The 12,248-nt window shown below is 44.0% G+C and overlaps 1 protein-coding gene across 3 annotated transcripts in view; it reads right to left on the reverse strand.

Moving 5' to 3' along the window:
* Positions 1 to 12,248, reverse strand: part of PITPNB (phosphatidylinositol transfer protein beta) — a 56,934-nt gene that overhangs the window by 26,809 nt on the left and 17,877 nt on the right. For all 3 annotated transcript variants that reach the window (XM_044275395.1, XM_044275398.1, XM_044275396.1), the window contains exons 2-3: positions 8,413 to 8,443; positions 1,909 to 2,054 (exon numbers count right to left, since the gene is read on the reverse strand). In XM_044275395.1, coding sequence (XP_044131330.1) covers positions 1,909 to 2,054; positions 8,413 to 8,443 — 177 coding nt within the window. The remainder of the gene's footprint in view (positions 1 to 1,908; positions 2,055 to 8,412; positions 8,444 to 12,248) is intronic.

Here is a 12,248-nt window from a genome sequence, read left to right on the forward strand (position 1 = left end):
ATATATATATATATATATAGCGCGTCTCAAAAATGCTAAAAAAGAAAGACTCAGAAGAGGAAATAGATCTAAACAAGAACTGGAAAATGCGCGTAAAAAACAATCTGTAAGAGAAAGACAAAAACGAGCAAGTAGAACAATTAGGCCGAATGCACACGGCCATGAGCGGTCCGTGGAACCGCGGCCTGGATTCCTGCTGAGAGCAGGAGCGCACCGCGTCATTGGTTGCTATGACGCCGTGCGCTCCTTGCTGCCGAATACAGTAATACACTGGTATGATCCATACCAGTGTATTACTGTACTGTGGCGACAGCAGGGAGCGCACGGCGTCATAGCAACCAATGGCGCCGTGCATTTGGCCTTAAAGAAAAGGAAAATGAGCGTCAAACAAGGCAAACTGTTGCCAAATTCAGACAGAATATTTACAAGAAATGTTGTCTATAAAGAAATTTTTTTGAAAAATTTCAAGACAATAAAAAATAAATTTTTCCTGAATATCTGCTTCAGATATTGTATATTGCAGATTGTTGCAGAGTTTTTCACTAGGGCAATAATAATTATACTTACTGTATTGTGATATATACATTTCCATTTTATTTTTATTATTTTAAATTTGACTTCTTGACAAAATATTAAACAAAAATAAAAACAAGAACTACAATGTGGTCAAATTCCCTTGCTATTTAATATTGACTGTTCCTACTAATGTTTATGCACTACTGTTATTGTAACGGGCTTAATGTCTAGTGTTGTAAATAAAGTGTAATACAAAACACCAACAGACAATGCCGAGGTAGTGATGCTGAATATACTCCTACTAATATTCACCTTTGTATACCTGAGCTGATGACTGAATGCCAGAGCTCACATGACACCATGTCTAGTCCTATTCATCTTACACACACACACACACGGGCCAAACCACTACTGTGCAGATGTAATGTCTGCAAGCAGAATTTTAAAAACAGGTATATTAGTAAACATTGTATAATGTCCTGTGCTCTATAGAAGTAAGTGTAATAAAACCAGAATATCTATTTCATCATTTCACGTGTATTTCCACTTAAACACTTTATGATAAATCAATCGAACAAAAGCTAAGAAAACATAACTGTCTACTATATCTAACAGAGAAAATGGTTCTCTCTCTACTTATCGAACTCCAATCTGCCCCTCCCCCATCTCCTGCCCTGTTCAGTCACTCCGAATTCACATATAAAATCCATCTCCAGAGAGGCGAGAATGGAGTCGAAGTGCTGAAGGTTCTTGTAAGTTTTCTATCTTACCCCAGTGATAGATTCATAGAAACACTGCCTTAGGCCTCTTTCACACGGGAAAGGACATCCTTTCATATTGCGCATGCGCCGGCCGGCTGTCTTTAGTTGGCCGGCGCATGCGCAATATGAAAAGCTGTTCATCTGCCCATAATGGGCAGAGCAGTGCGCAGGTGCGGGCCAGTTCCCAGCCCGCCGTCCTCTGGTGCCGCTCGTGACGTCCGCCGGCTGGAGGTGTGTTTTTCTGGGCACATCGCCCAGTAACGCCGCCCCTGGGCACCTTCAGAAGGTAATTTGCATAAGTTTAAAAAGTGTTATTTTCATTATCTGGTCGAGGGACACATAAGAGAAAGGTATGATCGTAATGAGGGTTAAAGAGTCTATAACCTGATCTGAGCGGTCTAAAACGCTCAGATTAGGTGAAAGACTCTTTAAAACACAAGGAGAAAGGAGCCTGATAAGTGGAGAAAGAGGCTTTTACCTAAAACATGCTATATTACATTTCTAACCTTTGCTTGTACTATGGAATTCTAGAAAGTTGCTCATAATCAGAGGTACTTTTAAAAATGTAAACAAGGCAGTAACCATGCAATTGTGAACTTCTATTTTTCTAAGACTGAGCACCAGGGATTACCTTTTCAGATGGTAGATTTTATGTGTATACTGGCCTTTTTCTCCATCTTTTTCATATGGTTCATTTTTTAAAACTTCAATTCCTTCACCGCCTCCTGTCTCATTTTTGCTGGCTTCTGCCACTGAATAAAGCTGACCAACTTGATACTGCAAAATACAACACAAAATGAAATATATAAATGAATACATTAAAATACAGCTTTGCTGGATATTTTCCCCATAAAACTATATATAGCGTTGAGCAAACTTGCGTTTTCAGGTTTGGCGTACATGTTCAGTTTATCTAAGAATCCAGTTATGGATTCCGCTACCACGGACTATAACGGGATTCTATGACGGCATGCACCACGGAAGCCTATAAGAGGCTTTCCGTCATAATGGTAGTCTATGCTGGCCATATTCTTCTATTATGACGGAATGTAATACAGAATACCTCTTATAGGCTTCCTTGGTGCGTGTCGTCAAATAATTAATTTTATGGTCTGTGGCAGCGGAATCCATAATAGGATTCTTAGATAACCCGAACTTGAAAACAGAAGTTTGCTCATCTTAACTATATATCAACTTGCTCAGCTACTTATGCTCTACAGCATGATGATGGTCAGACTGCCTATTGTGACACAGTGAGAGGTTTTGTCTGGGAAACAGGTATCTTCCTCCTAGCATGTGCTGCTGGGCTGATTTACAGCCAGGTGAGGTCAAATACCGGACTTTAAGTGCCGGTCCGGGTTTTGGCAGCACCTGGCTGTCCTTAACCCTAAGTTCACACCTGAGCGTTTTACAGCACGTTCAAACGCGCTGTAAAACTCTCAACACGTGAAAACCAATGCTTCCCTATGGCCCTGGTTCACACTTGAGCATTTTACAGCGCGTTTGAACGCGCTGTAAAATGCCCGACGCATAAACAAGTTCTTGAGCTTTTTTTGGGGCGTTTGTCGCGCGTTTTGGCCATAGACTCATTGGACAACACTGCAGTCAATCACACAAACGCGCGTTTACTATTGCAAAAAAAGTGCATAAAAACGCGCAACAAATACGCGCGTCTCAGAAACGCTCAGGTGTGAACCCAGGGTAAATAGGCAGCTGGGCTCAGAAGCCAGGTCTCTGTGTTGGGATCTGGGAGCCTTGTATATGGATGAAGGCTTGCCATCTGCTTGGCGTGAAAACAGGTTGGTGCTGCTATGGTCAAGGGCTCTGAGGCAGAATTGCCTCATGGTGTGAATTACCCCCAACACTGCAAGGTGACTCTGATTAGGACTGCTTGTTTTTTCACTTGCCTAAAGTGTGACAAACACTGAACTGTTTGATCCAAAGAACTTGTTGTTACCTCTATATAGTGTCCGCTAATCCTGTCTACCAGAGCTAAACCCCACACTATTCAGTGTGACGAGTTCCCTTTAAAGGGGTATTCCGGTTGTTAGAAGTAATCCCCTATCCTGTGAATAGGGGATAACTATTAGATCATTGGCGGTCCTACCGTTGGACCTCCATCAATCACGAGAATGGGGCATCACACACCACCTGCAGTGAATGGAGCGGCTGGTCACACATGAGTGTGGCCGTTCCATTCATTTCTATAGGCGTTCCAGAGATAATGGAGCGATGTACTCTGCTATCTCCGGAACTCCCATAAAAATGAATGTAGGAGCAGCAGCACGCATGTGCGACCGGCCGCTCCGTTCATTTCAGTGGGACTGCAGGGGGTACGTGATTTCATGGTCGGTGGAGGTCTCAGCAGGAGGAGGATAGGGGATAACTTCTAATAACCAGAATACCCCTTTAACTTATCTAATCAGCAGAGAATCTGAAGCGTTGCTTGTGTGCAGCTATTCTACCCATGTTTTTCTCATGATATTTTATTTTGAGGTGTTGCACATTAGGAAAGATTGCAAATGCAACACTCACTGAACGTAAAACTTTCAAGGCATTTTCAGCCACAAATAATGATAAAGAATTTTATAGCAAAACTAACAATCAAATTGAAGCTATATGGGTCGCAAAGTGCATAAAATTATTTTTAAAGGTGTTTTACGAGTGTTTAATAGTAATGACATATTCTCAGGATAGGTCCTCAGTATCTAATCAGAGGGAGGGTCCGACTCCCCAGCACCAATGCTATGCAGCTTTTTGAAGAGGCCTCGCAACTTACCAAGCAGTGTCACCAACTGGATAGTGTCTGTGCTTGATATTGCAGCTCAACCCCAGTCACTTGAGTGGGACTGAGCTGCGCCTAGGCCATGTGACCAATGAACATGACGTCACCGGCCTAGGAAGAGGCTGCGGCCCAAGGAGTTGGACCCCCACTAGTCTGATAGTGACGATAGGTCATTAGTATTAAACATTCAGACAATGCCCTTAGTAGGGTTGTTGCGGGTATCGAAATTTCGATACCCAATCGATACTTTTGTCCCGGTATCGATACGATACCGGGATTTCCGTTTTTTCGATACTGGGCTGCGCTTCTGCGCAGTCTAGTATCTCTGAACATGAGCGCGCTGCTATCGGCGCGCTCATGTTCTCTCTCAGCAGCACGGGGAGAAGGAAGCTGTCCTCCCTCCCCCTGTGCTGCTGCTGCCGCTGCCACCAATGAGAAGCGAGGGGCGGAGGAGGGGCGGCAATGAGAAGCGAGGGGCGGAGGAGGGGCAGCGCCGGCAATGAGAAGCGAGGGGCGGAGGAGGGGCAGCGCCGGCAATGAGAAGCGAGGGGCGGAGGAGGGGCAGCGCCGGCAATGAGAAGCGAGGGGCGGAGGAGGGGCGGCGCCGGCAATGAGAAGAGAGGGGCGGAGGAGGGGCAGCGCCGGCAATGAGAAGCGAGGGGCGGAGGAGGGGCAGCGCCGGCAATGAGAAGCGAGGGGCGGAGGAGGGGCAGCGCCGGCAATGAGAAGCGAGGGGCGGAGGAGGGGCGGCGCCGGCAATGAGAAGAGAGGGGCGGAGGAGGGGCGGGCGCACTGCGCCACCAATGATAGGATTATTTCAACACAGAGCTGCGCCCAGCGATGCCCCAGCACTCACCATTAGTCCTGGGCGCCGCTCCGTTCGCCTGCAGTGCCCCATTACTGTCTCCTCTCCTGCTCCACATGCTGCTGATTACTATCGGAGCGATGGGAGGAGACATCAGCTTCACTAGTAGGCGTTCCTTCTCCCTGCGCTGCGATTGGACAGCGCTACAGCCAGGGAGAAGGAACGCCCACTAGTGAATCTGATGTCTCCTCCCATCGCTCCGATAGTAATCAGCAGCATGTGGAGCAGGACAGGAGACAGTAATGGAGCACTGCAGGCGAACGGAGCGGCGCCCAGGACTAATGGTGAGTGCTGGGACATTGCTGGGCGCCGCTCTGTGTGGCCTGATAGTGAAAGTCTGGACTCATATACAGTAGTCAGTCTTTAACACATACAGGAGGCGGGTGCCGGCAGCAGAATCGCATTGCCGGCACCCTGCCCCTGACAGGGAGCTGCGATCAGCGGCAGTTAACTGCCGCTGATCTGCCAGTACCCGCCTCCTGTATAAAGAGGTAGTTATCATTGCCCCCCCCCCCCCTCAACCCACCCATCCCATTAAAATCATTGGTGGCACAGTGTGCCGGCCCCTCTCAACCCCCCAGTATTAAAATCATTGGTGGCAGTGGCCACAGGGACCTCTTCCCCCCCCCCCCTCATTGGTGGTGCAGTGGCAGCTTCTGATCGGAGCCCCAGCTGTGTAAGCCTGGGGCTCCGATCGGTTACCATGGCAGCCAGGACGCTACAGAAGCCCTGGTTGCCATGGTAACATCCCTGATGCTGTGTGCACAGAGCAGCAGGGACAGTGTGGAGTCCTATTCACCCTAATAGAGATCTATCAGGCTGAATAGGAAAAGGGATGAAAGATCCCAGGTTCTAGCCCCTAAGGGGGAAAATAGTCATTAAATAAAAAGTGTAAAAAAACAAACAAAAAACACTAAAATATGAAGTATAAATCACCCCCTTTTCCCAATTTCACATATAAAATATTTAAATAATAAACATATTACATCGCCACGTCAGAAAAGTCCAAACTATTAAAATATATTAAAAAAAATCTAGGTGGTGAATGCCGGAACAGAAAAAATAAAATAAAAACTGCGCGATTCGCCATTTTTAAAAATGAGGAATGCACGTGGCTTTTTTTGTTTATTTTTTTCGCGTGGTATCGAATGGTATCGAGTATCGCAATACTTTTTCATGGTATCGAAACCGAATCAAAAAATTGGTATCGCAACAACTCTAGCCCTTAGACTAGCTGACAACGGAGTATAAAAGAAAAAAGGATAGTCATCTAACTGATCCCTCGCCCCACTGGTCTCTGCCTCCTGGTGCATCTCAACATGCAGGAAATGCCTGACCAGCCAATCACTGAGACTGAGCTGGTTATTCCTGAATCCAGCGATTGCTTGAGGAGGCATTTTGTGTGTGTCGAGATGGACCAGGAACCAGAGCTGGGTCGGGGCGGAGAGGGATGGATGATGTATGTTTTGTTGTTTTGTGAGCTGGTCTAAAAGTAATTTTTATTCACTGGTAAACCCTTCCATATATGGGGAGGTCAATGAAAACACAGAATAAACTGTTTAAATAGAAGAGTCCTGAACAAATATGTTCTTCATCTCCATAACTACTAAGATTAAGAGGTTGATGTGTGTTCCCAGAAAGCTCTCACTGCACGGGTCACTTCAAACTAAAGGAGGACCTGTCTACATTCCTGGCATGTCTACATTACTAAATGTTGGATTTCTCAGGGAATTCTGGAGCATCTGGTATTCAATGCACTCATACTTTCCAGGAGGAATAACAGGAAAATGTGGCAGCACATAGTTATAAGAAACGATTGCCCAGCATTGCCATTTCAGGGGGAACACAACCATTTATAAAACATTGTGACTGGTCCCTTTAGCAGCATATGGAAATAGATGAAACTACATGTGACGTGGATATGAGGGGCAGGAACTTATCTGTAAATCTGTCCATACACTAAGGCCTCATGCACACGACCGTTGTGTGCATCCGCGGCCGTTGTTCCGTTTTTTTTCCGCTGACCCATTGACTTTCAATGGGTCCGTGAAAAAAAAAATAAAATAAAAAAAAAAATAAAAAAAAAAAAAAAATCGGAAAATGCACCGTTTGGCATCCGTGTCCTTGATCCGTGTTTCCAGTCAGTGAAAAAAAATATGACCTGTCCTATTTTTTTTCACGGACAACGGTTCACGGACCCATTCAAGTCAATGGGTCCGTGAAAAATCACGGCTGCACACAAGATTGTCATCCGCGTCCGTGATCCGTTTTTTCCTATCATTTCAAAGGCAAACTTGACTTAGATTTTTTTCATTTTTCATGTCCGTGGATCCTGCAAAAATCAAGGAAGACCCACGGAAGAAAAAACTGACACGGATCACGGAACAACGGAAACCGTTTTTGCAGACCGCCAAAAAAAACGTCCGTGTGCATGAGGCCTAAGGCTGCTTTAGGTGGCCACATTTCCCAGCCTGACCATGGTTGATGTGAGCTGCGCTCACTGTATCATAGTGATGTATGATGCTCGGTTCCAGCCAGACCACAGATCTAATGTCCCCTACTCGCAGCACCATTTGAATATGGGAAATAAGACCCACAATTGGACTGAAACGCGTAGGAATTTTTTTTTTTACTCTGTTTGTATTAAGTGGGACACCTTTTGCTTTCTGTAGCAGGGACATCCAAGGCCTGTATAATAGGGGCAGGGCCACCTTTGTCAAGGGGATTACTCCATATTAGGGTATAATAGCTCCATAAGGCATACTAGGGAGTTAAACTTCCATTTTAGTCCTACTCACAAACTTGGAATACTGGACAAAGACCATATAGTTAAACTCTATCAACAAGGTGCTGCTAGCTATGCCTTCATGGGGTTTGGTGTATAAAAAAATTCCTCTCTTCTACACTGATAGGACCACTTTTTTCTATTATATATGACCCCTTTAGAAAACTGGCATTCTATGTTTTGGGCTTCTGGTGTGGCAAGTTGTTTTCATATATGACTTAGTTAATGGTACCGATTAAAAGTTACGGTTTACAGTATTGATCCATTTTTTTTTCTGTGACTTCTTATTCTCATTAGTAGGGTATACATATCTTAACGAAATGTCCAAAAATCTGCTTCCTGTGCTCTGATTTAGAGATGGGCAATATATTCTGATACCAGGAATACACAAACCCAGAGTAACAAGCATAATACATATACTGGGGCTTCTGTCCGTTGTAATTAGAGTCAACCTGAATATCATCCAAAAGAAACACCAAACTTGGGCCAAAAGACAATATCCTGCCCCAAAAGTATGAGGCACCCAGCTCAGGCACCATCCTAGTTAAACTGTCAGCAGAACACTGTATATTATCTAAATTAGACCTAAAAACGTAGCCCCATTTGCCCATAGAGTGTGCCAGTGGGTGCCACCTAAGTGCACATGCATTGTCATCAACCAGTGGACAGGGAAATGAGTAAATAAACCAGTAAGACATACCTCTTCTACGGAGCACGGCAAAACTACTCGGCTGAAAAAAAAACAAAAAAAAAAACAACATTGTTAAGAAAGGAAGAAAATCGATGCGGTGAGAGTCCTAATCTCTGTCTATTCCCAACTACCCTCAAATCCATTGCACAGACAGTATAACTGAAGGACTGTGGTGGCTAAGATAGCTCAATTTGGGGTCATCAAAACAGATACTGGAATTTTTACTGATCTTGTGCAGATACCATAACTATCACATTTATAGTATAAAAATAATTTGCTTAATAATTTAACCACTTCACGACCCCCATAGACTTTAACCATCTGGGTGATCAGCACATAACTGCAAGGACGTTCAATAGTTAGCAGCTGTATGCTTATAGTGCAAATGTGGGAGCAGAGTCCACCGTCAAGGGTCCCCTGTGGATAAGGCAGGAATGTTTTTTCACCATCCCCACCACCTGCATGTATACACAGCACACCATGAGCGCTGTATATACAAACCAGGACACTGCAATGCTGCTTCCTGCACCTAGCCTACAAAACATGTGATTGCTGGGGCCAGGTATCTGTACGAGCTGCAGAGTCTTAGCGGTTGATGACAAGAATAGATATTCTCTATATAGCGCCAGCCATGTGCAGTCCGCAAAATGGCGAACGCACACAGCCGGTATCAGTGTTTTGCGGATCCGCAATTTGCAGACCGCAGAACACTTACGGTCGTGTGAATGCACCCTTAAATGCTCCCCAAAGATCTTGCATGACCTAACAGGTGAAGAATGTGTAAAAAAAAAAAAAAAATTGCCAAATACAAATAGTGCATTGTGAATAAAACAAATAAATAAAGACAAATTATTTACATAACTGAAAGAAAAAAAAAAAAAAAAAAAAAAAAAAAAAAAAAAGCCATGAATCTGGTCAAGAACAGGGGTAAATGGCCTGGTCTTGAACTAGTTAAATCTATTGAAGTGAAGCTTCTCCATCCATTGAGGATCGCTAAATTAAGAACTGATCATAGGAAACGCTCGGCAGACTCCTAGTGATAATCTCTTATCACCAGCAAGTACCAGCAGTCGGAGAGACATAGAAGATAAACAGCAAAAAAAAAGCCCCTTGGTCCATCTAGTCCGCCCGTAGTATTACTTCTCTTAGGGTAGACATGTGTTTAGCCCAGGCGTGCTCTATTCACTTACTGGCGATTTCCCAACCACATCTGCTGGGAGTTTGTTCCAAGCCTTAACTACTCTTTCAGTGTAAAAATATTTCCTGACATTGGTTCTGATCTTCCCTCTGACTAATTTTAAATTCTCTTCACTTATCATATGTACCTACAATACAGTGAACCTATTACTAGCGGACTACTCAAGTCAGCAAAGTACTGACTGGGAGTGCACTAGAGAAGTAGCTAGATCTAGGACCAACCTGGGTAAGGTTATTATTACTATATTTACAAGTGCCTAACTAGGCAGAAAACCTATCTTGACCCAGATATTAAAACTTCACTTTTATTGGATTAACTCTAAAAGGTGTATATGCGTCTTACAACCTTTGATTAGACTAAGACAAACCAAAGAGTGAAAAGTTAAAAATACAAAGCACCTCAAACTCAAACAGTAGGAGCCTGCACTACATGAGGGAGAGAGAAAAACATGCACTCTCTCTCACTGGATATCCCTATAGGCTGAGTGCTACTGTATCTGGAGGGGCTACACGCTGCCGTAACAGTGGCCGCGGTTTACTACACACAGAGGTTGTCATAGCAACCTAAAGGATAATGTAGAAACGGAGGGGGGCACAGCCCACTATACATAGATATCGCAGGAAGCGTGTGATTTATTGACTAGGATGATTAAGTAACTGAAACCACGTCAGGGACTCAGTAGACAACAGCTAGTGCTCAGACCAACTAAATGGTTGAATCACACCAGACACCATCGGCCATATAAACAGGCGGTTTAGGTAGCCAGTGAGGAGGTGCAATGCAGTTAAAAACTACCACTGCCCCCCGACATGTTTCGCCAGATTTCTGGCTTCTTCAGGGGCAAAATGGGCAGCAACTGAAGTGAATTCTGAAGTGTTTCTGGCAATATTATCTGCTCCTATTCAGCCAAATGCTTCAGAACTCATTGGACGGCGCTTCACAGTGCAGATGGACAATGACCCAAAGCATACTGCAAAAGCAACCAATGAGTTTTTTAAGGGAAAGAAGTGGAATGTTATGCAATGGCCAAGTCAATCACCTGACGTGAATCCGATTGAGCATACATTTCACTTGCTGAAGACAAAACTGAAGGGAAAATGCCCCAAGAACAAGCAGGAACTGAAGACAGTTGCAGTAGAGGCCTGGCAGAGCATCACCAGTGATGAAACCCAGCATCTATTGATGTCTATGCGTTCCAGAATTCAGGCTGTAATTGACTGCAAAGGATTTGCAACCAAGTATTAAAAAGCAGGGTGGATAAAAATCTATGATTTAAAAAAAAAAAAAAAAAATCTGATTTTAAATTAAAATCGGATTTTTTTTAATATAAAATGCTTTTTGAGGAAAATATATTACCATCCAAAGGTTATCCCATCATGAAATAAAGATTAGTTTTTTAATTATGTAGAATAAGGCTGTACGTGGACTCCCATATTGTTGAATGGATTAGGCAGTGGCTGAGGGCCAGACAACAGGGGGTTGTAGTCAATGGAGTATATTCAGACGATGGTCTTATTACCAGTGGGGTACCTCAGGGATCTGTTCTGGGACCCATATTGTTTAATATCAGCGAAATTGCAGAAGGTCTCGATGGTAAGGTGTGTCTTTTTGCTGATGACACAAAGATTTGTAACAGGGTTGATGTTCCTGGAGGGATACACCAAATGGAAAAGGATTTAGGAAAACTAGAGGAATGGTCAGAAATCTGGCAACTAAAATGTAATGTTGATAAGTGGAAGATAATGCACCTGGGGCGTAAAAACCCAAGAGCAGAATATAAAATCAGTGATACAGTCCTAACCTCAGTATCTGAGGAAAGGGATTTAGGGGTCATTATTTCAGAAGACTTAAAGGTAGGCAGACAATGTCATAGAGCAGCAGGAAATGCTAGCAGAATGCTTGGGTGTATAGGGAGAGGCATTACCAGTAGAAAGAGGGAGGTGCTCATGCCGCTCTACAGAGCACTAGTGAGACCTCATCTGGAGTATTGTGCGCAGTACTGGAGACCACATCTCCAGAAGGATATTGATACTCAGTGTCGGACTGGGGTACCTAGGGCCCACCAGTAAAATTTATTTTGGGGCCCACCGTATGGATACATTCAAATATAATAAATAATCTAACAATTTTTTAATATGAAAATAGGCTGGTTGAGGTGCTGTACATTGAATATATGTATGTAGTGCAGTAGGTCTAATGTGTCATGTTCCACTTGTGCAGGGGGAGAGAGACTAGGGGCCCACCAAGGGATTCCCCTGTACCCCCTGTGGGCCAGTCCGAGCCTGTTGATACTTTGGAGAGAGTTCAGAGAAGAGCTACTAAACTGGTACATGGATTGCAGGATAAAACTTACCAGGAAAGATTAAAGGACCTTAACATGTATAGCTTGGAAGAAAGACGAGACAGAGGGGATATGTTAGAAACTTTTAAAATCAACGAGGTAAAAGAGGAGAGAATATTTAAAAGAAAAACTGCTACAAAAGGACACAGTTTTAAATTAGAGGGGCAAAGGTTTAAAAGTACCGTATTTTTCGCCGTATAAGACGCACTTTTTCTCCCCCCAAAATGGGGGAAAGTACCCCTGCGTCTTATACGGCGAATGCAGTCAGTTTTTACATCGCAAGCTGCGATGTAAAGCGAGCGGGGA

This window comes from Bufo gargarizans, chromosome 1, assembly GCF_014858855.1.
Source record: "Bufo gargarizans isolate SCDJY-AF-19 chromosome 1, ASM1485885v1, whole genome shotgun sequence".
Taxonomy (NCBI): Eukaryota; Metazoa; Chordata; class Amphibia; order Anura; family Bufonidae; genus Bufo; species Bufo gargarizans.